Raw genomic sequence first — 25,961 nt, 5'->3', positions numbered from 1 at the left:
TCAGTATATTTTCTGAAAGGGCAGGCTGTGAGGATTTCATATTGGCCCAATATCAAGGGAGCACACGTTGTTTTTCCAGCCACACAATTTGGAGATGAAGTGTAGTCAATCTGTAATGGACTCATGATAAGATTCAGTCTGTGCTTATTATGCCCTGCTACCCACAAAGGTGATTCAGGCCTCAATATCTATATATTTTCTAAAAGGTAATGTTATGAGGTTCTAATTTAACCAACATGTCAAGGGGCCTTAGGTTTTGTTTTCTTGGCCACATTGAAGTTGAATAGATTACTGTAGATTTACTGTATATAATGAGACTAGGGCCTTTGATGCCAGAATATCTTAACGTTTTTTTTAAAGGATTTCACTTCACCCCCATATCAAGAGGGCACAAGTTGTTTTCCAGGTCACACAGTTCCTGAGTAGGCCATTGTTAAAGGCCTTGTACTATAAGTGATTTTTGAGTCTAATGTATTATTCATCTGATGCTTTTCATCAATCTGAAAATCTATCTAGTGTAACGTATTACTTTGAAAATGTATGTTGTGTCATAGTGCTTTAAAATACTGCTAGTAATAATAATACTAGTTATGATATAAAGATAATTGTATACTAGTTTTTATCAGTGACTTTTCTTTTGAAATCCATGCTAATTTCAACCGCAATAGCTAACATCCGGTTCCCCCCGCTATTGGCGCTGGATTCACACAGCTCTGCGAGATATATTATTGTGTTGACAAGGGAGAGAGACTTGGAAAGAATTACTATTAACTCAAGCTTGGCAACTGTAACTTCCTGCATTTTCATACAAGTAAGTATGCTTACTCAAGTGTCTTTATTTTTCAGAAAAATACGGTGAAATACCATTCCTGAAGTTTTCAAATGAGACGCGGCGCAATTCGATTAACGCTATTTTCATTATGAAACGGTCAACGTCAGTGGGACACAGTGTTGGTCCAGATAAAACTATCGAAAATGTTTCGAATACAATTGTAGCCTAGTCAGTTAACGAGGTTTCTGCTTAACTTAACTGGCTAGCCTAATCGGCTTCTTGGGTTCAAACGAAAGCGATAGAGACGTCCATTCTTCACACAGGACATGCTTTCTGCTTGTTGTCAATTGTTACTGCGTTAAGTGTTCAAGATGACTTCTCCCCGGGTTGGGAAAATGCAAAACAACTAATGTACGGAGAACGTAAAATACTCAATTAGCACAGATCAGTATATAACTTAACAGGATTTCAATTATTCGTTTATTTACGAGTTTGACTGACCAAGGCAACATTCCTTCACTGCTGTAATCTATAACCTTTAAAGTAACACCATGCAACAATTTTACACTTTTTGAGGTATGGTTTTATAGGCAACTAGTTTTGGTACCATCCTCAAATTCATTTTGATAGCATATGGTCATGTGAAGGACAGATAAACACCTGTGTCTTCCCCACTAGCTATCCAGGATATGCCCTATGTAGTTCTGTGTACCGGGCTGGAACACCCTGCAAAAATGGATAAAAAGCTTTCACACACATGACATTGGCAGCTATACTGCCAAAAGACACCAGTTGGTGTGTTGGCAAGCTTTTATCAGTGTCAGCTGGGCTGTTGGTGGTGTTTGCAAGGTTTTTGCATGCCTTTTAGGTAGTTAACTTACTACAGGGGGTAGAGAAGTCGTTTAGTAATCAGAAGGTTGCTAGTTCGATTCCCTGTCGAAGCGTCCTTGAGCAAGACACTGAACCCCTAATTGCTCCTGATGTGCAGTGTGCCATCAGTGTAAATGTAAAATGTGTATACATGTGTAAGTCGCTTTGGATAAAAGCATCTGCTAAATGACTAAATGTACAAATGTACAAATGTAAATGAAATAGTTGAAGCGCACCCAAATTGAACCTTTTCTTGAACCAGCGGTTGATCACGGTTTTGAATGTCATGCGTGACGGTCATTTCACCAAAACAATACAAGCCTTGATATGGAACTCTGATGGGAAGTTGCTTCAAGTTTTTGATCCAAGCTTCGAGGCCTAGGTTTCAAGGGTGACATCTTTGGTGCTAGCATTTGCTTGAATAAGGTATCGGGGAGTGACATTTATTCACTGAACAGCACTGTACCCCGCTGGCTACTGTTACACTCACCCCCTAAACCTCTCCCATCTGAGACATGGCACTAATGGAACCCGTGCAGACAAGCACAGTCCTGCACCTGACCCAAACTAGCAACCTTGGGCATGAGAGGTCAGCGTAGTAGCAAGGAGGCCAAAACCCATGGGTGCTACCATCTGGCACGTCAAAGTAAACCGCTTGTTTTTTGCTACTGACAGGCTCGTTAATGTTATTATGAGGGTCGGACAACATGGAAAGGATCCTTACAGAGATACACCTGCATCTGTGTACCTCAATAACTGTCCAGTACAGTCAGTGTTTTAGCTGTCTCGATCTCCTGGTCTCTGACATAGTACCCCATTCAGTGCCTGTAGTTGATTGGCCTACCCTGTGGTTCTGGAGTGGTCACTCAAAAGAGAGTGCCTTCCTTTGATAATCAAATTATATAAGTAAATAACTGCTTGACAGACCCTGCATTCAATGCTGTTCAGTAAAATACATGTTTAGATTTTAAACTCATTATCTCTGCATCACTGCGATGTGTATACCCCACACTTCGGCTGAGCTGCACGTCAAGCTACAGCGTAGGGTACAGGGTGTCGTAGATTCTACGCAGAAGCCTAAATTGTCCTTAACAGGCTACAAAGAAAGTCACTTAGGTAATGCGTCCCCAATTTCACAAGGTGAATTCGTTTTACTGATTGGGGATCACAAATGTTCTCACAACAACCACGCAGTTGAGTTAAGTAAACACATTGATTACCAAAGGATTTGATAGCCGCAATATTTTCATAGGTCAGAAATCAGATGTTTTAGATGCTAGAGCTGATTATATTTTAAAAAAAATGTAAACGCAGGGTGCAGTAAAGAGGAGTAAAGAGTTGTCTTGTCTAGCAAAAATAAAGATGTTGCTATCGATATGCTTAAGCAAAAAAAGAATGGACAATATGGTGTCGCTTGGCTCAGAGTGGTATGGTTTGGTTACAGACAACTCTTAACAATTTCCTATCATTTTGAAATCTTGATTACTGCGCTGCTGACTACGCACGTTGACCATTCAGATCCACAGCACAACCCTGTATCTCATACCAGCGCTCTGTATGCAAATAGAAGCTGGAGAAGAGAGGGGAAGCTGAAACAAAATGATTTTAGCTCCAACTTGACAATGGCAAACGCTAGCTAGACAGTGAGAAGCAAATTTGGAGAGACACTGCGTGTTTCAAAACATTCTGTGGGAACGTTTTGGATTCAGCATTCAATACAATTATGAACATTTACATTTACATTTAGTCATTTAGCAGACGCTTTTGTCCAAAGCGACGTACAAGGGAGAGAACAGTCAAGCTAAGAGCAATAAAAAGCATGGTGTAACAATAAATACTACTTTACATGAGAATTAGAAAACAACGACCTAGGAAAAAGAAGTGCAGGAAGTTGCTGCTGCTGAAGTGCAAGTTAAGCGCTAGTCAGGTGCCAGTTAGGAAGGGAGGTGCTCGCTGAAGAGTTGGGTCTTCAAAAGCTTCTTGAAGGTAGAGAGGGACGCCCCTGCTCTGGTAGTACTTGGTATGAACAATAATGAACAATTATGAACAATTGCCTCTATTTCTCTGTGTGTAGGGACATTTAACGACAGTGGTCCAGTGTGTTTATGTCTGTTTACCTAGCACCTCAGTGCCAGTAGTTGATTGGCCTACCGTAGTCGATTGGCCTCCCTTCGATAATTGACTACAGACACTGAATGGGGTGCCACGTCAGACACTGGAAGAAGAGAGAGGTAAAACACTGACAGTCAATTCCTACAGTTTTCTTTACAGTTAGTAACAATTTGAACCCAAAAATATCTAAAAATAGGTCTATCCCTTAAACAAGGGGTTAAAGCCAGGCGTTTAGGGCTATCTAATGTATCTAACTTAATGTAACCCAGCTCCTTGTCAAGGTATTACAGATACAAAATGGCAGGTTTGAGTGACATGTATGCAGCCATGTATTCACCAAGTTTGATCACATTTGCAGCAAGCTTCATCATTTTTTAGTTTATATTTGCTTTATTGGGCCCCTTGCAGTTCTTGTGTGTAGCCTTGACGACATGTCCTATTAGGGCACCCGTAGCGTTTTTTTTGTGCTGACAGTGCCATCAACCTTATTTTCAGAGAAACTAGTCAGAAAACGGTCTAGTTGCACTTGTTTTGCCAACTATCTAAGTAGCCAAACTAAATTGTAGCTAACATTCAGTACTCAACAGATTAAAAATATGATGACAAATAAAAAAAAAAAACTCACTTGGCATCCCAACAAAACTTACCATGTCCCACCAGACTTTATGGTATTCTTTATATTTTAGTTATGGTAGCCTTTTGATATTAAGACATGCTAACACAGTTAACATTGTATCCTCTGCCCCTTCTCAATTTTGATTGGTTGGCAGGACGGAAGTGACCTTGACGAGTGTGGTGCTGTTCCAAGTTTGTTGAACTGAATGTATGTTCTATACAGAGGGCGTTTTTTCCTCCGAGCGTGCTGATTGCTGTCTGTGGTGAGCTGCGTGGGATATCTATTGCAAATGGGCACTGCCAGCACAAAAACAGCCCTTTAAGTCCTGAGTTCCATTCTTTGTACGTAGCTTAGCAAATTCCAGATAATATGATAAAAAGACCGAACAGCTAATTGAGGATCAGAAGCCGCAGCCAACTTGGTTCTGCCAATGAAAGTGTGACCATGATTCTAACAGTGACACTAGGTTGTCTGAGATAAATAAATAAAAATAAAATAAAAACTCCTGTGATAGGGAAAGGGCATAGGCCTATGTATTGAACCTTGAACTATGATCAGCAAGTGCATGACTAGCCAAAAGTAGGCTAATCTTAAACTAGAGGCAAAGGTACACTATATTGACCAAAAGTATTTGGACGCCTGACCATTACACCAACAGGGACTGTAATGACATTGTATTCAAATACATATACTTTAATATGGAGTTGGTCCCCCTTTTGCAGCTATAACAGCTTACACTCTTCTTGGAAGGCTTTCCACAAGATTTTGGAGTGTTTCTGTGGGAATCGGTGCCCATTCATTCTGTAGAGCAGGGGTTTTCAACTGGTTTTGTCCCAGGGACCACCATTCTGACTAGAAAGTAATTTGCGGCCCACTGATGTGCCTGCACGGGTGTGCGTGTTTGTAACCGCTGCCGCCACGCGATCTCCCCCTACACAGATATTCTGCCTATAACACTTAAATATGTGCAGTTATCAGGGTAGATCACTAACCGCCATCGCCACGCCCCCTTCCCCCGCGCACATATTCCGCCTGTTGCACTTGTCAGTGTAATTTCTTCGATATTTTTCACGATATTCAAGAGTAATCTGGAAATGTGTCGAAATATCAAAGCGAATTTATTAAGAATACAAAAATTCAATGGCGAACTGACCAACATAGGCTCATGTCGCGGACCCCCTGCAATGCCGGCCACGGACCCCCGGTTGAAAACCCCTGCTGTAGAGCATTTATGAGGTAAGGCACTGATGTGGGGCGAGAAGGCCTGGCTCGCAATCTCCGTTCCAGTTCATCCCAAATATGCTCGATGGGGTTGAGGTCAGGGCTCTGCGCGGGCTAGTCAAGTTCTTCCACACCAAACTCATCAAACCATGTCTTTATAGTCCTTGCTTTGTGCACTGGGGCACAGTCATCATGGAATAGAAAAGGGCCTTCCCCAAACTGTTGCCACAAAGTTGGAAGCATAGCATTGTCCAAAATGTCTTGGTATGCTGAAGCATTAAGATTGCCCTTCACCGGAGATAAGGGGCCTAGCCCAAACCCTGAAAAACAGGTGTGGCCAAATACTTGTGTCCATATAGTGTATGTTCAAGATGCACAATAAGTAAAATAAATAAAAAGTTGGTGATAAATTAAATGTATAGGCCTGCATACAGTCAACTATGATTTTTCAAATAATTACTATTAATTGCTTCTAAAGCTTTCAAATACAAATTATTCATTTATTGACTTTATAAAATGTGGTATACTTTGAATTCATAGAAGCCCTGGGCAAAAATGATTTAATCTCACGTGAACTTCTAGACCTATGTCAGGACTTTCAATTGATTTTGGTGAACTCGGCAGAGATAAAACTAAAATGTTATTTCTGATGAATTCTTTATTCGACTGGTGCTCATGACTTAATGGCATTACTAAGTAAGTAAGGCTTCTCGTGTTGACTCGTGTCATACTGTGGTTTTAACGTGTTTACACAAACAAGCCTATTCCTGAGCCAGTTTGCACTAATAAACTGGTTGCCCTGACAACTACTCCAATAGCATGATCAAAGAACGCTAAAATCCTGTCAAATCGTCATCATTGAAATCCAGCTAAATCAAATATCTGTGTGAATAACAGGACTCTGAAATGTACCTTTTCTCCAATGACCCCATGAAATGCCCTTTGGCTGGGAATTTGGGATTTGGTAATTGTCATTGTTTAGAGAACATGACGACATATTTTATATGTAATGCTGAGCATTTTTATTCAATTTGTGTAAAATTGTAATGTGTTTTGGGAATTGTGTAATCATGTTATCCGCAATGTCTTTTTGAATTCTGACGTGTGTGTGTAATATCAGGGTTGCCGCTTACTTACTTCAACTTACTGGCGCAAGTTTCAATGTTACAAACTCAAATATAACATAGCCTACATGATGTAAAAACCGGCAAACTGTCCTGCTTTGCAACCATAGACATGTAACCAAAGAACTAAAGGTGTAAAAGCACTCTGAAGACTAGAGAGAGAGCAGTCTGCAGGGTACCAGACCTGCACTCTGACCGCAACGCCAAAGAGCCAGGCCAGCCATCTATAGTGACGGCACTCCAGCAGCACTATTACCGGACATTTTGACCGGCAAGGTTTTTATTATTTATTTATTTATTTATTTATTTCCCCATGCAAAAAAACTGGTTATTACCAGGTAACGGAAACCCTGATATGTATACATATGTGTGTGTGTGTGTGTCTGTGTGTGTTTACATTTAATTAATGCAGAACAAAATAAAATGAAATCACTCTCGACGTGAAATAAGTGGAGTAACACATTTACTAAAAATCTAAACTAAACTAAAAAACTCTACCCCATAATGAAGCTCCAGATGATGCTCCAGCAGAGGACACATTTCTAACTTCCTGTTTACCCAAACTGTCACTTCCTGTTTACCCAAAAACTCTCACTTCTAGGAATCTGGCCAAGCTTGAAACAAAATGTCTTCCAGTAGAGAAGAGGACCCTGGGGTCGATGTGTGTGGCCTGAAGCTGAAGGTGGAGGTGCTGGAACGTGAGCTGAAGATGTGCAGGGCAGAGCTCCAGAAGCTCCAAAATCAACTCAGTCAAAGCCAGCAGCTTGAAAACACAGATGACTACAATGAAGATCTCCGGCAGCAGGTTTTTTACTTTACTTCGGGGCATTTCTAGGCTTTATTTAAATAGACTGTAGAGATGATAGGAAATAAGTGGGGACTGGGGGTAGGACTAAGAAATTACCTCAAGTAAAGTACCTTTCCATTAAAAATGTATGTGACCGATGGCAGACAGCGGGGGGGGGGGGGGGGGGGGGGGGGGGGGGAGTAGCAGTTTTGTGGGAGCATTACAATGTAACACTAAAGGAAAATGCAGGAAAACACTAATTGGTGTGTATAGTTGTAGTTAGTTGTGGGGTCATTCCATGTCAGATCGGCCCCAAAAATGGGAATTTAAACCCCACCCCCTCCAATTTCAACAGTATTTTGTATATAGATTCATATTGACCAGAATAGCCAAAACGTCAGTTGCCGAGATAAAGTCCTTTCTTTTTTCCAAATATTTGCAAAAAAGGTCCATTAAAAATATAAATGACAACTCGGGTAAGCCTAAACTGTACTCTACTGTTAAAGTATCATTACATTACATTGAATTCATGTAAATAATGGAACATTCTAATCAAAACTGGTAGCCACCAGGTTGTTTCCCTGTTTGCCTTCAGAGGTGCTGTTTCTCCTTCTTCACCTCCAGTAATCTGGGACTAGATTCAAGCACTTTGGTGGTTCTGACATGCTCTGATCATCCTCTATGCTGGGCAGCTTGGCACTGGTGGTGTGTTGGGCAGTTTTCACCTCCAGCTAGAGGGCCTTACGGTGTGAGATGCAGCAGCTTGGCACTGGTGGTGTGTTGGGCAGTTTTCACCTCCAGCTAGAGGGCCTTACGGTGTGAGATGCAGCAGCTGCAATGGTGTTGGTGTTGATGCTCTTTAACAGCATTAAAAGTCCACCAGTATGCAGGAACACAGGTGCACTTCTTTCAGGCTATGCAGGAAGCAGAGGCGCTGTTGCTCCTTCAGAGGCGCTGTTGCTCCTTCAGAGGCGCTGTTTCTAGTAGTAGTATTTGCTAGTTGCCTGCTAATTTTCAGCTATAGTCCTTAGCCCATATTAAGATTACAGAAACACATTACATTAACATTACAGTACCTGACTAGCATACAGCTAACAGCCTCAGTGCATTGACTTGCTGTACCTGTACTGACCAGTTTTAACACACTGGGATCAGCTTTGCAACTGGCAGAACTAGACGTATACGCCAACTGGACGTATATACGCCAACTTCTCCATTCTGGATGGCTTCTGTGGCCGACCCGTTTGTTTAGGCCTGTATCCGTGCTTCCTGCCTTCCTGGGGTGCCTTTCTTCCAGCATGTCCAGCGTCAGGGCTTTCTTTCTTTCTTACGTCACTGTGCTCATCCTTTGTTGTGAAATGGGGGACGGTGGTACAGACAGTGATGTTCCATCTCTTTTTCTCAGGGTGGAGGATCGGCATTGTCGGGCTGAGGCCCTACATGGGCAGGCATCTTTGTCTGGTATCTTTTCTGCTCGGGAACCGGACATATACTTAGTGGCTGCAATCGCTGCCTTGAATTCTCTTCTTTTGCTCAGTGAGGGAATGCTTCTTGTCTGCTCCATATCCTCTGTTAACAGGACTCCCTTGGGCAGCTCTGGTACAAGGTTATGGATGAAGAGTGTGAAATGGGGAGGCAATAGTATTCCCCTTTTTAGAACTCCTTGCCTCAGTAGCACCTTCCGGCTACTGTGTCCATCCACTAGCACTCTGACTCTTTGGTTGTGCAGGTAGGATTTGGTCCACTGGTACATATTTCCTCTGATGCTGCTTCGTTGGAGCTTCACAAGAAGTCAGTCTTTCCACACCTTGTTGAAAGCCTCCTGCAGGTCTATGAAGACTGCCAGGGAAAGCGTCCTGGGCCTGGAAAGTGTCCTCTATAACTTGTGCATGATGCGTTGTCTGATAATCCATGCTCCTGTATCTTCTGAATACTGGCTGCTCTGGAATGATGACGCTTTCCAGGTACCACTGCATGCCTTGGTTAAAAAATGAAACCTCACTGTCTTGTGTACGCAGCTTGTCAGGCTGATGGGGCAGTAGCTTAGAGCCTTTGTCTTGGGCCTCCCTCTCTTCAGAACAGACATCATCCTAGCTGCCTTTCAGCACTGGGGTATTTGGCCTTGTCTCCTGCTTAGGTTGAAGATATCCAGCAGTTTTTTCAGGGTGGTATTCCATAGGTGTTGCAGCATCTCATTTGTGATGTTGGTTGGACCTGGAGACTGTATTCTTATATAAACAGTAGTTGTGATGTTGACCTTTGACCTGGAGACTGTATTCTTATATAAACAGTAGTTGTGATATTGACCTTTGACCTGGAGACTGTATTCTTATATAAACAGTAGTTGTGATGTTGACCTTTGACCTGGAGACTGTATTCTTATATAAACAGTAGTTGTGATTTTGACCTGGAGACTGTATTCTTATATAAACAGTAGTTGTGATGTTGTGACCTTTGACCTGGAGACTGTATTCTTATATAAACGGTAGTTGTGATGTTGACCTTTGACCTGGAGACTGTATTCCTATATAGTGGTTTGATGGCTTTCTTAATTTCCTTTATTTTTATGCACATTTATTCCATTCATCATCATGTATTGCTCTTGTCAGTTCCCACAACTAGGTGGAGTTTCTCTCCATGTTTCTTCCGCTTCTCTTCGATTCCAGTTGAGTTCTGAGGAACTTTGCCTTCGTCTCTTACAGTTTGATGAATGCAACACCTGATATTGGAACAAATCTTTTAAGGCCAATATATAGGAGATAAAGTATCGGTGGACAAACAATGACTTGTTGCTCACTCTGATGATGACAAGGTTTTACATACTTTTTGCCTTATTGATATGAATACAGCTATCTTGCTAGTTAATGTTTTTAGCATCATCGGTAGCTAGGAGTGCCAGCTGTCGTCAAAGTTCATATTTGATGACACGTTGATTGAATTAGGGAGATCTCATTTCTATGTTAATTGATGGGATCACTTGTGGCAACTTGAATTTGTTATCTAACGTTGGATAGCTAGGTAGCCATAGAAATGACACCGTCTGTTCTGAGCCAAAGGTAGTCATCGGCAACAGAGTCCAATGGTGCTGCACTGTTGCCAGATCCTCTGCATTTTTGTTGAGGAACACTTATTCCCTGGACTGGCCCTTGACCTTTACTCTACACAGAATAATACCATCAAATCTTCAGATCTGCTAATCTGTTCTCACATAGTAGAAAATAAGTAGAAAAGTTTTTTCCACCATTTATTTATTTATTTATTTATTTATTATAATCACAATAATCACAATAATCAAGTTCTTTTTGGGCCGTTTTCCTTTATTTAGATGAAGCGTGACAGAACATTTGTTGAAAAGAGAGATTTGGAGTGGGAACAGGAAATGATGCGATTCAGATGTGATTCTTTCTGTTTCTATGACATTTATTTCATCTGTTTCGACTTTCTTAAGTCTGACATCATGTGACTTCATACGTTGTGCATGTTTTACTTGTAGTCACAGTAGTGCAGTGCAGGCTGCTGCTTCTGTGTGTGTTGTTTGGAAGCAGAAAAAAACATGGCTACCTAAATGTTTTTGTTTTTCAAACCTTACATGTGTTGCCCTCAAAGCATTTGTTTAAAGACGTTAATATGTTGCTTACGTACTTAATACATCGGTTCAATAAGGCTCATTGACCAAGTAGGAAACTTCTCTAAGTAAACATTTAACACTTGGATCACAAAGGGAATATAGACACCTAATATAACACCTAATTAATTAATTAAGACCTTTGTCAGGTTTTTAATGGCACACACGACACACTGGAACACACACGTGCATATATGGAGGCGACACAGGACACACACACACACACGCAGGTAAGCCTGAGGTCGCGGTGAATTTATTTTCTGCTTTTTCCCATCCTGGACTGTCCTTCCTCAAGGACCCCCCAGGAGCAGTGGGCGGCTTGTAGCGCCCGGGGACCAAGTGAAGTGAACTGTCCATCTTTGGTCAGGGATGGACATGTGTTCTGTTATTTTTAACAGTTAGTTAACGTTAGATAACAAATTCAAGTTGCCACAAGTGATAAACCTAAGATACCTTATCACAATGCAGTTTTGTCGTATGCCTTAAGAAGAATTTACGTTTTCAGATGATTAACCTTATCTCCAACTGAAAAGCTTGACAACTAAAGTAAAGTACAACATAGAACTAATATCCAAAATGTTGATGTTTGTTTTGTTTTGATGATGTTGCTCTGTTTTGTTGGGGTTTTATCCATCAGGTCAAAATGTTAAGTGCGGAGCTTCACGCACAGCAGAAGCAAGAGACAAAGACAGACGCAGAGACACAGACAGAGCGTCACACGTGGACAGAGACAGAGCATCACACGTGGACACAAATAGGTTGGTCTGATGCCGCCTCTGCTTTGTAACACACTTTATTTGTTGTCATGGCTTCAGGTTTAGCAGTGGAAAATGGCTGGACACAGCCTGTTGTGCCCTGTGAAAAATAAGCTTTCAACAGAGCTATATATTGCTTTCCACTGCTATATATTGCTCTCCACTGGTATACAGTGCTGCTTGAAAGTATGTGAACCCCTTGAGCAGTTTAGAGTTTTCTGTTGTTTTACCATGATTTTTCTATTTTTATCATCACCAGTTTTCCATATATGAAATGTCAGGTTTATGTTTATCAATTGCATGTACTTGTTTAGAGGGAATTGTGTGAGTAGCCAAAAAAACTACATGAAACATGGAACACATTTGGGTGCTCAATTAGTCAATCAAGCAAACCAATCAAATGATACATCCTAAGGAAAAGGGTTGGGCAACACAGATTAAAAGAGAGAGGAAACCAACCAAAGTACTGTAGTGCCAAGGTGTACCCACGCAGATCAACAATGCCGAGAGGAAAGGAGATATCCGAGGACATCAGGAAGAAGGTACTGACAGCCCATCAGTCTGGGGAAAGCTATAAGACCATCTCCAAAAGATGCCAGCTCTATCCATCCACTGTAAGACAAATCATTTACAAATGGAGGGCATTCAACATGACCGCAACTCTGCCTAGAAGTGGACGCCCATCAAGACCATCACCAAGAAGCACCTGCACATGCAATTGATAAACATAAACCTGACATTTCATATATGGAAAACTGGTGATGATAAAATTGAAAAATCATGGTAAAACAACAGAAAACTCTAAACTGCTCAAGGGGTTCACATACTTTCAAGCAGCACTGTATATTGCTTTCCACTGGTATATATTGCTTTCCGCTGGTATATATTGCTCTCCACTGGTATATATTGTCCTCAAGGAGGAAATATGAAAAACCTCATTCCCTTTATTTGTTGGCAGTCGTCGGCACTTTGCCTCTATGATGCTTTGTAACGAGGATGTTGTTGCTCTTAGATTCTGGAATATCACCAATAAGGCCTTTCAGACATATGGAAAGACAATTGCAACTTTTGTGCAACTTAAAGAAAACTGGCTTTTTATGTTCTTCCCTGAGAAGATCTCAGCGTTAGTAGTCAGGGCATATTTTGAGGATATTCAGTTATGCTTTAACACAAGTAACTACACCACATCTTGGCAGCATTTGGCGAGTGGCATCCTGGCTGGGTGTACCGTTTCCATGGCAATGGAGGTCATTCTAAGGGCATCAAAATGGGTTGTTGGTGGTGAAAGGCTGCAGGATGGCACTCGGTTACCTCCCATCCAAGGTTATATGGATGACATGACGACGCTGACAACAACTGCTCCATGTACTCGTCGGCTGTTAACCAAGTTGACGGTCAGTCTGTAATGGGCAAGGATGAAATTGAAGCCTAGCAAATGTAGAAGGGTTTCCATCAGTAAGGGAAAACTGGTGGAAGAGAGGTTTTAGAGGTGAGGTGTTTTTTATGAGGTGATTCCTTCTATTGTAGAAAAACCTGTGAAGAGTTTAGACAGGTGGTACAATTCTACATTGAGTGGCCAAGGACAGGTTTCACAGGTTAAAGAATATATTGTTAAGGCTATCAGTACTATTGAGTACTAAGACCTTCCTGCCTGGTAAACTGAAATTGTGGTGTTTGCAGTTTGGACTTTTTCCATGCACAAGGTGGCATGCACAAAGCACATTACAGCCTAGAGGTATCATTGGGCTGGTACAGAGTGGAAGAGCAGGGTTTGGGCTAGGTGACAGTTGGAAAGCACGGGGTAAGACTGCATTGCTGGAGAGGTGGCAGAAGGTAACTATTTTTGTTCGCAAGCAAAGAAGAGGAAACTAGAAGAGCAGCATCGTATGACATGCATCGTATGGCATGAAGTGGCATGGGGGACGCTAACCGCATTCAATGAATTGATGGAGCCACTTATGATGTCCTCCCAACTCCACAGAATCTTAGTCAGTGGGGGTGGGTTGTCGGTTGACAACTTCAAGTTCCACAATGTGTTGTTGGGACCCCTATGAGACCTAGGGTGGTTATGATGTGTTGTTGGGACCGCTATGAGACCTAGGGTGAGACCTAGGGTTGTTATGATGTTTTCTGAGTGAGTGCATTGTTTATTTTGATTATAATTGTAGTTTGTTTAATTAACAATTCCTTTTGAAGATGCATTGAGGAAGCATTTGATAGGAAGAAGCTAAAGGAATGCGGAACTGGTAGCAGAAGCGAGGCAAGAAGTTGGCAAGCGCACACAAGACCAGTGGAGATAGGTGTTAGAGAGCAAAACACTTCTGTTGGATTTTGGTTTTCGAGGATGCCCAGTGGTTGTGGCTAAGGCGCTCACAGACTACTTGGGGTCGTGAATGAACCTGAACTAAAACTGAGATGCATGATGATATCTTGTCAAGGTCTATCTTGAGGTGTATCTGTCGAAGTGCCATGTATTCTAATCCATCGTGTGTATGGAGGGGGGTGGCTCTGGGACACCAGACACCACTGTTGAGCCTGCTGGAGATGTCGTGGGCCTAATTCAATGAAACACTGATGAAGGAAGGTGCCTGTTTGAAAACCCCAGTCAAATGCTCACAAAGGCAGGATTGTTGATGCATCCTGCTGTTCAGGCTGTCGTTGGGCAGTCATGTTGTTGTGTTTAGCACTCGTGGCACGTGTTGCGGCTGTCTCCAGCCAGTTGTACGTTGTTTTTGTATCTATTGTTGGGCAGTTATATTGGTTAGCTGCTGGCTATGAATACTTGCATTTGACGGTGAGAGAATTGCCCGCTTTGGGAAGTCCCCAACCAATAGTACAATGAATTTAATATCTTTTCCTGTGTATAACTAAAACAATTATTGGTTATAGCGTCTTTTTTTGGACATGCATGGTCAAACTGTTCATTATCTCCTTATTTCCTTATTTCACCTGTTAAACTCTGTGAAACACAGGAGGTCTCCACCCAGTTCTGTCTGCCAAAACGAGTTGCCCATGACACACTTTTCATTCAAGTCATTGAAACATACATTTATCAATTGCTTGAACATCACTGTTTTTATCCTTAGATCACAGCAGGCACGACTATGGAGGTTACCACTTTGGCGAGACAGAAACAGACGTTTTAGAAGTCGCTGGTGCAGAAACTCCCTGTGCTGTTGATCCCCAAAGCGTGGACCTGCTCCAATCAAGTCCGACACCAGGTGAAAGTAAAGAAAGTGGGAACACCGATTCCAATAGTTCGCTTCAACCACAGGTATGTGAGTGCTAATAGCTTTGCACTTTACGCAGAGCTCTTGTAATCATAATACGTAAATATCTGTCTCCATAGAGCACAATGTGTGGAAGGATGGACTATCCTCAAAAGTCATTTCTAATAGTTTTACAATATTTCGGATCTTTCTGTGACTTGAGAAAGTATTCAACTCAATTGAATATTGGATATTAAAACCCTTGGATATTCCACACGTAAACATTTGAATGGCCTTGTCTCTTTAATCCTCAGTTCTCTGATATTTCACAACCAATCTATTGACCCTTACACAGAGTAATCTTCATCTCCAGAAGGCAATCAGGTAGTACTTAATTATGATCAGTTATGGTCAAATAAGTATAATTTGTCATCTGTCTTGATCTTTTACTCAAAAGCAAGGAAAAACTGCTCAAAAAGGAAACTTTGAGTAGATGGCTAGATAATGCGATTTGCAAATGTTCAGAGTCTACAACCATAACTGCGTGTGTGTTATATTTTACGATTAATGACTTGCCTGTGTTGCTGCGTATTGCACACACAAACTGACATTGTGTGCTGTACAGTGTTGCTTCTGTACGTTAGCATTTTAATTGTTTGTTTCGTGTGTCTGTTGGCAACTGGTGTGTTGCTAGCTAGCTAGCTAGCTAGCTAGCTAGTTAACATTACTTGTTAAACCTGACTCGTGGGCTTGTCCTTAATGTGGATTAGGCAGTAAAGTGCCTTTATTCAACGTTTTATTGGCGGTAGAAGAGTCAGTAATGTGAGTTTAGCGTTTGTATTAGTTAACTATGTACTGTATGTGTGTCGTCAGTTTCCATGCTGGACACATTTTTGTCAGTGTGTCTAATGTGGTGGTGACACGTGAGTTATCAGTAGATTGTAAAATGTCAAGATGAAAAAGCTTGGGAACCCTGGGTCTACGAGAATTCAGAATAATTCTATTGAGGCTGTGGAGGCTACGCTACTAGAGGAAATTAAGAACAAAGTAGATTCGACTGGTAGATTTTTCAGTAAGGGTTTAGAGTTAGGATTTTTCAGTTCCCTAGATTTGTTTGAATCCCTTGTGAAGACAAATATACTAGTATACTACTTCTACAACCATCCTTATTTGGGAAATGTTTACATGCATAGTACTTCTGGTTGATTTTATTTCTAATAATGATCACCTGCACTCCAATCTCATGCTGACTCATGCTCATAATACTTTCATAATAATCTCACGCATGCTCAAACTTATATCATCATCATCATTATTTATTCAGGGAGAATTGACTGAGCACAGGGCTCTTTTGCAGCAATTGCTCTTTTGCAGCATTGCTAGAATATACAATGTGCCTGTAAATGGATTATGATCTATTTGAGTTGACAAGATGAAAAAGAGTTACTGTTTATGTGTGTGCAGACAGGTGATAGTGGCTCCATCGCTGACATGCTGCGTGCAACTGCTGAAGAGGCCCTATTTCATACAGGATATGTGTTTGATGAGAACTCTGGAATGTACTACGATCACAGCACCGGCTTCTTCTACGATTCGGTTAGTCTTAGTCCTTGAATCATTTTTCAAACCTTATTTTTATGTGGTGCATTGCTCAGATATTGTTAAAAAAATGTGGTCATACAATTAAATACTTTAAACCATAACGCTTAAACCATAATTTCTTATTACATTTTGAACAGGGTAACTAGTAATCGCTAACCTATTACATTTCAAAAGTAACCTTACGAGCCCTGGTTATAGGCAACATTCCTTGAGTGTCACGTGTGAGTGACACAGGCACTCTGAAGTAGTTGTCAGACAGCTATCCAAAGTCAATGAAACATCAAATGAAGATCTCAACATACGTTTGGTAGTTTTAAAATGTCCACATTGATGTATCCCTATGCATTGAACGGGAAATACGGTCACTTGTTTTAACACCATAGGAGGCACTTTTTAGTGGTTGTGAAAAGAGAAAGATGGAGAAAGATACCTTTTTGCAGTATTATCTGATAACCTGTTTATTTAGACTGTTTTTGCTTAATAGAACCAGGCAAACAATTCCTTGAATGTGTAGATTGCAAAAGTGTGTGATGTAGGTCTTAGTCACAGTTTTTTGCTCTTTGATTCTCATGTGGTAATATATTTTTGCTCTCTTTGATTCTCATGTGGTAATATATATAACATGTCTTTCTCTTTCATTCTTATGTAGTAATATATATATATATAACATGTCTTTCTCTTTCTCTTTCATTCTCATGTAGTAATATATATATATATATATATATATATATATATATATATAAATATATAACATGTCTTTCTCTTTCATTCTCATGTAGTAATATATATAACATGTCTTTCTCTTTCTTTCTCATGTATATATAACATGTCTTTCATTCTCATGTAGTAATATATATAACATGTCTTTCTAGGCAAATCAACTGTACTACGATTCCAACACAGGGATATACTACTACTATGATGCAGACAGTGGGAAATATCAGTTCCATTCAAAGATAGAACTGCTCAGCACGCAAACGGACCATGAGCCTCATGACCAGAAGACTGCGGACAAGAAGACCAGAAGCAAAAAGAACACTATTGGTGCTCTTGTCCATGAAGATGGGGTAATTCACACATGCGTGTTGAGTGCGCTGATATGTGCAAAAGCATTTAGATCTGCGAAACCTGAAACAGTCATTTAAAAAATGATTATTAATTACTACATTTGAAATGATTGAGGACTAAATTTGCCATACCATTTCATGTATGTGTGGGTATCAGATCTGCTGCATTTCCTTGACCTCTATAATATATTCATTCTATAATATTTATTCATATGAAAAGGACAGGTAATGTATCAAATAATCTGACTATTCCTTGAGAAATGAACAAGGCTATAACAACAAGAACAAGGTTTGTAAAATAGATGGAGAAGAAGAATACAAATGCATATAGTACTAACTACTATTGAGCAGCCCAAAACTTCCCCAATCTATCAATGAATCAATGAAAATACTCTTAAATATTAAGAAGAGCAATCAAATTACAAAAGGTCAAATCTAATTTCTATAATACTAAATGTATGTCAATGGAGCAGTGAAAATAACCTTAAATATTAAGATGAGCAATAAAGATATACAAGATCAGATCACTGTTCTACAATATCAAGTATCTATCTATATTCAATGACAAGGCCCTTGAAGCAACAGTGTGCAGCATTTTGCCATTTTTTATAGACAACTAGTTTTGGCATTTTCAAATTAATTTAGATAGTTTATGGTGATATGGTATAAGGACCGATTGACACTAGTTGCCTAGGCTATACAGTATGTAGTTCTGTTGGGAGGGACAGACCACCCCGTGAAGATGTAAGAAAAGCTTTCACAGCACATTGCTTACTATCTCCCCAAAAGACACCAGTCAGCATGCTAGCGGGCTTTAATCAGTGCCAACGGTGCAGCTGGTGGTGTTTTGCAAGGTTGTAGCCTTTTTAGGTAGTTGACTCACTAGTTTTAAACCAAAATGTCTTACGGCTGCTTTGATATTAAGTTAAACATAGTTACAATCACAGCTCCTCTCAGTGACTGTAGGACCCCTTCACTGAATGATCTACTTTGTCATGTTACTAGGGAACCTAGTGATTCAGCAATTAATGAAATAATAGTGGATTGTTGTATATCAATACTGTCTCGGGTCACTATCCAAGTTGGAGGCACACAGTGACTTACTGACAAAGTGTATTCATTTAGGGGTGTTCAATTTAGTTCTTCAGATGAAATTCACAGATGGTGTGCAACATTTCTCATTTATCTGGATTAGTCCAGCTGCAGTGTAAACAAATAACATGTTACATCAAAGCCTGCGAGCCCCCCCTCTAAAGTATTACAGTAACAGTAACTGTTGCCATAACTCTACTCCCTGTAAGAGTCCCTTCTGCATCATAAGCAAATAAGCTTAAAAACATAAACAGACCACTTTGGGTTCTAGATACCCAGATAATAATATGCAAAGATATTAGATTTAGCTGAAATCAATGTTATTCATATAAATACCCAAATATTATAAGCATAAGCAGTATAAGCATTGGATAAATAAAATTTCTAAGAAACAAAAGGTCATATGAAAGTAAATCATTATTTTTTGTGGAAATCTAATGATGAAATCTAATGAGGAGAGCCCACAAGGGGACGTTTGGAAAGTGCTTTTTTTTTTACTGGTCTTTTGTCTACTAACAGGACAGGACAGGCGAAGGACTGATGAGCGGTAAAAATGGACCTGAGGTAGAATGCCAGAGGAGGAAGAAATATGTGACGGGCAAATGCAGAAAATCTTGCAGCACAGAACCTGCGGAAAAAGCAAAGAAATCAAAGAAAAGCTGCCATAATCGAAGCCACCAGCGCTCTGTAAAGAAGAAGAAAGCAAAGAAGAAGAAGAGAGAGGAGGATGACGCACATTCGGACAGTTCAAAAAGGAGGCATAAAAAGACTCTGAAGGCTAAAAGAAAGAAGCACAGCTCTCAGCGCCATGAAGACAAACAGAGGAGCAAGAGAGAGCACAGCACAGATAGTGAGCTTGAGGAGGGAGAGATCACAGAGTCGGAGGGACAGAAGTCAACTTCTTCATCCTCCTCATCCTCCTCTGACACCCCTAATAGTCCCAATACTGAGGAAGGTGAGTATGATCCCACATCTCTGCTCTAGTTCTATGGTATAGAATATGTACTGTAGAGTTCAATTATAGTTTATATGTTTAGTAGTGCTGTCAGTTAAACGCGTTATTAACATTCATTTTTTTTAACGATTAACGTGAGATTTTTTTTTTTTTTTAACTAAAAAATATATATTTTTTAGATTAACGGTCTTTTTAGTTAGTAGTAGGCTAACTTTACGGTTTGAGTGAATGTGAGCGCGATGCGGTGAAATGGATGATTAAAAGCTTCTGAATGGAAAGTTTACTTTTAAAAGTTGTGTTGTGCAAAAGAAGCAAGCTTCACTGTTGTCTGAAAATGTCAACAGGCAGCTGGCTGAAAGCAAAGAAGTAGTAGGCTTACCTTTTATTGGTAACCTAACTGTTACGGTTCATTGTTTCTGAAATAAGAGGCCTGACTGCTATGTTCCCAGCAAACTTGAAAAAAAGAAAATATTAAGCCATGGTGTAACTGCACTATAGGCTGAGTCCTTGTTTATCTGAAATGTGCACTTTATAATTTTATTTTGTACCGCCTTGTTTGGCAATGTTGATTTTCAATAAAATAAAACATTTGCATAAAGCAAGCCAATCCACTTTTCCATGTTGATAAGGGTATTAAAATTAAAATAAAATGATGGAAAAAATAAATAAATGAAGGGACATTTAGAATAAGTAAAAATGTGCGATTAATCGCGATTAATTTTGAGTTAACTATGACATAAATGCGATTAATCGTGATCGATAAATATCGTTTGACAGCACTAATGTTTAGAATTCATTCTGAGAGGAGGTGATCATTTGTTTCTGTCAATTTTCATACTTCTACAGAATCAGCAGTTTTCCTAATAGCCCTGATATTTATTTGCTGAATAACTAACACAAAATGGGCTCTCTTGAAAGTGACATATCCCAGAATATAATATCGGAAATGTTACTTATTACTAAAGTCAAGCTAGGGCCATTTCAACCCTGTTTCCACCCCTAAACTAGAGGCTGAGCTCTCAGTTAAAAAGAGGCTGTAACTCTTGTCTGAACCCACCCAATGGTTCATGTGTGGTTGTGCCTCCTATGACACGTTTGTGTCTTATGTCCTTTTGTGTTTGTGCTTTGTATGAGCTCTGGTTAACCCTCCTATTATGTTCAAATTGTACCCACATCTATTATGCTTGGGGTCAATTTGACCCCAGCAATTTAAACCTCCAAAACATTATTACAATTCTTTTTTCTTACCCAAGTTTTTGTGTCAGGTACTTTAGGTTTGTTTGTTGACTACCTAAATAGCCCTTAAAAATAAAACAATACCCCCACCCACCCCCTTTATACATCCAGAATACATGAATACATGAAAATTGGAAAGATTTATTTAGAGACGTTAAACATTGACTGGGGTCAAATTGACCCCAAACATAATAGGAGGGTTAATACTACTTTCTTTATCTGTTCAGCGGCTCCTGAGGCTCCGGAGGCTCCCGAGGCGTGGCCCCCCTGTGTGCGTGTCACAGTGGTCCGTTCTCCAGCATTACAGATAGGAAGTCTATTCATCCTCACTGCAGATGCTGCTGCTACTATTGGCAGGTGAGCAAACATTTATTAGGAAATGAAATCCAGCCAGCTATGGCTTGTGTGTGTGTGTGTCTGTCTGGCTCATGGACGGAGTAATCATTATCTTGTATGGAGCTAGAAGTGTCATACAGTTTGAATCTCAACTTCATATATTTGAATAGCATATGTACTTTTATATGATGTTTAGTTCCAGAAGTTGCACCATTTATCGTTTATCATTTATTTATTTATCATTTGTCATTATAATTAGGGCTGTAAAGTGATTTAAAAAATTTTTGGTTTGTGATTAATTAATCAAAATGAATAAAAAATGAATCATTAATCATTTGTGATTAATTAATCAAAATGAATCACATTGTAGGTGAAACCGGGGTTGCTACATTAGTTTAATTAAATCAGTCTCATAAAATGTAATAATCATTAAATTTAGTATTTAATATTTTATAATTAAATTACTAAAACAATGAAAAGTTCTAGTTGTACCACTATGCTACAGTCTAAGTATGGTATCACAATACTATAGTACTACAATATCACTACAAAGTCTATAACACTTCATGAAACAACCAGAGAAGTGAAGGCATTTGAAGTACTTGATTGGCGGAAAATGGCTTTCAGTGGAATATTGGAACAACAACAGACAAGACAATTGTTTAAGTCTAAATAAACAATTTATTAAAGGTAACAAACAGTAATTAATGGCTAATACTAATCATATAAACAACTGAGTATAACCATGAAACAAGGCACAAAGTGGAGTTGGGAATACAGAGGAGGGGGCATAAGATCCTCCTCGTCTGTGTGTGGGTGTGGGTGTGTGTGTGTGTGTGTGTGTGTGTGTGTGCGTGCGTGTGCAGGTATGCGCGGTTACGCGCTAACTGGAGAAAGAGGGAGAGGCTATGCGCACAGGCGATAGATAGTATATGCGTGAATGAATATAGTGCGCCGGGCATCACCTAGATTGGGGGTGGTCAGCGGATGCGAATGCAGATCCGAGGCCAGCTTTGCCTGTTTTAGGCGCCGATTTAAGTTGGAGGATGGGCACAAATGCAATGAGTAGACAATGGATTCTTATCTCGAGGGTAGAATCCAGGCTATAGGCCTTTAACGCAATACAAAATATATAAGCAGCACTTAAATCGCGATGTGTACGTGTATACGTTCAGATGGTGATTGAGGGAGTTAGAGAGAGAGATGGTGCATGCACGTTCTAACAAAATAGCAAAATAAAAGAAAGCAAGATAATGTCACGATTACAAACCGTGCAAACTGTGAATTACAAAGTGCGCATTTAAATCATAAATGAAATAAAACAAGGATACTTTCACACAGATATTAACACACATATAAGACTAATCTCTGCCCAGATGTCAGCCTTACTTGATTAACGCTCTTGCTCAGCGTTAAACGGTGTATTACGGAATTCCAACTGAACAGCGCGGGACGCAGGTTCGGGGGGAGATGTCCGTGTCCTTCCTTAGCTCGTCAGCTGAAAACTCGTGCAGGCCTCGGTGGGCATCAGACGGTCTTGAAGGAGGTAGAAGTTCTGTTCGTCGACGTGGAGAAACTAATAAGGGAAGCCGGTCGCCTTATCTTACTCAGAACACTGCTGGGCTGCAGTATAATTTTACCGGTATATCTTAGGCTGCAACTAAACGAGTCAAAGTATTTTCGTAACTTCGGCCAAAAGTTCAATACGGTTCGTTGTTGCGTGGTCCTTTGTTCTTCTTCTGCAGAGAGGGTATCTCTTAAATGAATGGTGTTTACTGTTGTAAACCCACCGCCAGAGAGACAGATATGTGGGTTTTTCGTGGTTTTAAAGGGAAAAATGCGTCACCTTATTTATCACCTTGCGGTGACCAATACCGAGTGAATGAAATGTAGATAAGAAAGTCAAAGTGATAAGAGAATTGTGGGTAATGTAGTCTATGGTAGGACATTCACTTACATCCCCCCTTTGGTCTCAGGGCTGGGATTGCTTCGTAGTCCATGAGAGCAACAGAAATGTGCATAGTCCATAAATCCATAGTCCATCAAAGTCTCTTATTCCTGCTGACACAAATAGTTTGTAAAAAGGCTTTTGACATCTGGGCATCATAAAGGCTTTTGAACATCTGGGCAGATGGCATTTCTATACCTTGTGTTATAACAACAAACATTCAAACAACATTCATACACCTCAAACTTAAAACACACTTAAAATATTCATGGAAAGGAAGGAAGGGTTGTTAGCTTTGAGGGTTAACAGGCCTATTCCTTGAGAAAGTTAGTGGCAGGTTTCGGTGTGAGGGAGGTCTGAACACCACTGTGCTGGAAACTTTTGGGAATATTTACTATGGTGTTGAGTTTTGCGTGTAGTGTTGTTTTTGTTTGTGTAGTGTGTATGCAATGCCTATGGGGTTAGCGTGGCATGCAAGGTTAGTGGGTGGAGTTAGAGTGTTAGTGTCTATCCATCCCCCTTTGGCGTGGAGACGGCTCAAAGGGTAGAAAAGCTCGCAGAGCTGTTTTCTTTGAATATCCAGTTAGGCATCAGCCTTTTCAGCTGTCGCTGGATTTCAGTTCCGAACCCAGGATATGGCTCACATGGTGAGGAGTCTATGTCATCTTCCGATGAAACTGAACTTCTGGATGGACAGCGAAGCATAGATAACCATATTTTCTCTGTGGGTCGGCACTGCAGACCTGTTCGTTTCGCAGTGTCTCATGTGGTTGACGTAAAAGGGACTTCTGTGGGTCTAGTACATCCACATTGGATTCAACATATGAATGTTGAATATCAGCCATGGTAGGGACATGGATCTCAGGAGGGCTAAGCTGCTCCTAGTGGCAACCGATCCTGTCACACTGAACCTGTCGGCCTCCTGCTAGATTGGCAGGGTTTGGAAAGATGAGCTGCCCGTGATGGCAGTCAATGAGAGGAGCCAACACCCAAAAACTGTGAGAAAGACGCCCTATGTGTGTTAGGTCTAACCACCAGAGGGGCTCAGGTCCTCGGTGGGTGTTTACGCCTTCTCTGGGATTCTCCCCCCTTCCCACAAGGTAAACCCTTTGGTGGGGGGACGAGGGATCACTGTTTAGTCAGATGAGTGGGAGACCCCCCTCTTAGGGTGGTGGGGTAAGCAGGCAACTGCTTTTTAATCTCGATCAGGAGGTCTTTCAGAGAATCAATTTCTGACCAAATCTGACTCTCTGACTGATTGTCCTGACTCTGTCTGCCTATCCCTATGGCCACGCTGAGGTCCATGGTTAGACCAATCATTGGGCTCCTGAGGGAAGCGATCTCTGTTAAAATTGCGAGGGTAACGACCCTGCTGGCGGTTACCCTTCCCTTGGTAGGGCTGTTCCCGGCGGGGGTACTGACCATTTGGTTTGTTCATGTCATTCCTAGGTTGATCATTGAACATCTGATTACCATTGCCTTGCCAGCTCTTCCACCCACCCTGGTGGTGGTTTTGTGGAAAGCGGTTTTGGGTGGCACCTCTCTGGGTTGGCCACTCCAACGGCACTTCACAGCCTTCCGAATCTAACGGATCACCAGCTGTGGATTGTACCTTGAGCATTCTAGGCTCCTCATCCGGCTGGTCCACCGGGCGCACCACTGTCTCCCATGTCCTTTGTGCATTCTTCCTAATCTTCCGCATGGTGGGTTTACCCTGTTGGCACATCGGTGCAACATGCGTGCGCACACAAGGGTGGAGGTTGTGTATGAATAGTGACCTAAAGGCCCTATGCTCTTCCAGGCCTGGGGCGCTACTGCCTTGGAAGAACGCGTGTCTTAAACGCGCATAATATTCACGTGGGGGTTCTGTCCTTCTCTGCCTGATCTGGATGGCGCTGATGGTTGCCAATGTTTCATCAGTGTAAGGAGAGTACTCCTCACGCAGAACTTTACACAACCTAGAATATTTATCACGGATTCGAGGGGTCTGTGTCTCGATGAAAGCATGAACGCTTCTACTGGTTGTTTTCCAGATAAGCTTCAGCTTCTCACGTGATGTGGCATGGGGTAGGTCGGAGAGAGAGTGTTCAATCTCTCTGAGGTAATCCTCTATGGTAGAGTTATGGCTGCTAGGGTCAAATCGCTCAATATCTTCGGCGAGGGAATCAAGCTGACGCATGCGGAGAGCGGGGGAACTACCTCTCCGTGCTTTCCTTGACCTCCTAGGGCGTTCACTCTCTGAGCTACTAGATGAAGAGTTCCTTAGGGGAGAGCTGCTCTCATCGTAGCTATCAGAGGAAAAGGACGAGGAAGAGGGTTCACAGTGTGTAGGTTTAGCTACCGCGTGACTTTTACTCTTTCTCTCCTTCTTAGCAGCCTGAGGCTTTAGGAGCCTTTCAGGTGCTGGTGGGCATGACCTGGCTCCACCTGGGTTGTGAGAGGGGGCTACAGCATGGCGCTCAGGTTTGTCTGGGATGAGTGAGGTAAGCAGGCAATCTGATGTGTCTGCGTCTGACTCTACTCCTCTCCTAGCTACTGGCTCTACTTCTGCTTCTGACTCTCTGGATGATGCTCTAAGCATTGCTAGGGCCCTGGCGCTTGTTTCGCGACTTTCCTTCGGGGCCTGGTCATAAA

General features: G+C 41.2%; 1 protein-coding gene across 2 annotated transcripts in view; it reads left to right on the top strand.

The window, feature by feature from the left end:
• Window positions 1-667: 667 nt before the first annotated feature.
• aggf1 (angiogenic factor with G patch and FHA domains 1) overlaps window positions 668-25,961 on the top strand; it is a 42,849-nt gene continuing 17,555 nt past the window's right edge. The window contains exons 1-9 of one of the 2 annotated variants that reach the window (XM_031578488.2): window positions 676-811; window positions 3,764-3,873; window positions 7,317-7,520; window positions 11,765-11,885; window positions 14,969-15,156; window positions 16,556-16,687; window positions 17,566-17,760; window positions 19,372-19,807; window positions 21,271-21,400. In XM_031578488.2, the coding sequence (XP_031434348.1) occupies window positions 7,341-7,520; window positions 11,765-11,885; window positions 14,969-15,156; window positions 16,556-16,687; window positions 17,566-17,760; window positions 19,372-19,807; window positions 21,271-21,400 (1,382 nt within the window). In that variant the 5' untranslated portion in view covers window positions 676-811; window positions 3,764-3,873; window positions 7,317-7,340. Of the gene's footprint in view, window positions 812-3,763; window positions 3,874-7,316; window positions 7,521-11,764; window positions 11,886-14,968; window positions 15,157-16,555; window positions 16,688-17,565; window positions 17,761-19,371; window positions 19,808-21,270; window positions 21,401-25,961 lie in introns of both variants that reach the window. The other variant, XM_012830037.3, reaches the window with a different exon arrangement.

This window comes from Clupea harengus, chromosome 12 (genome assembly GCF_900700415.2).
Source record: "Clupea harengus chromosome 12, Ch_v2.0.2, whole genome shotgun sequence".
Taxonomy (NCBI): domain Eukaryota; kingdom Metazoa; phylum Chordata; class Actinopteri; order Clupeiformes; family Clupeidae; genus Clupea; species Clupea harengus.
Note: the sequence above shows the minus strand (reverse complement) of the source record. Positions and strands in the feature narration are given on the sequence as shown.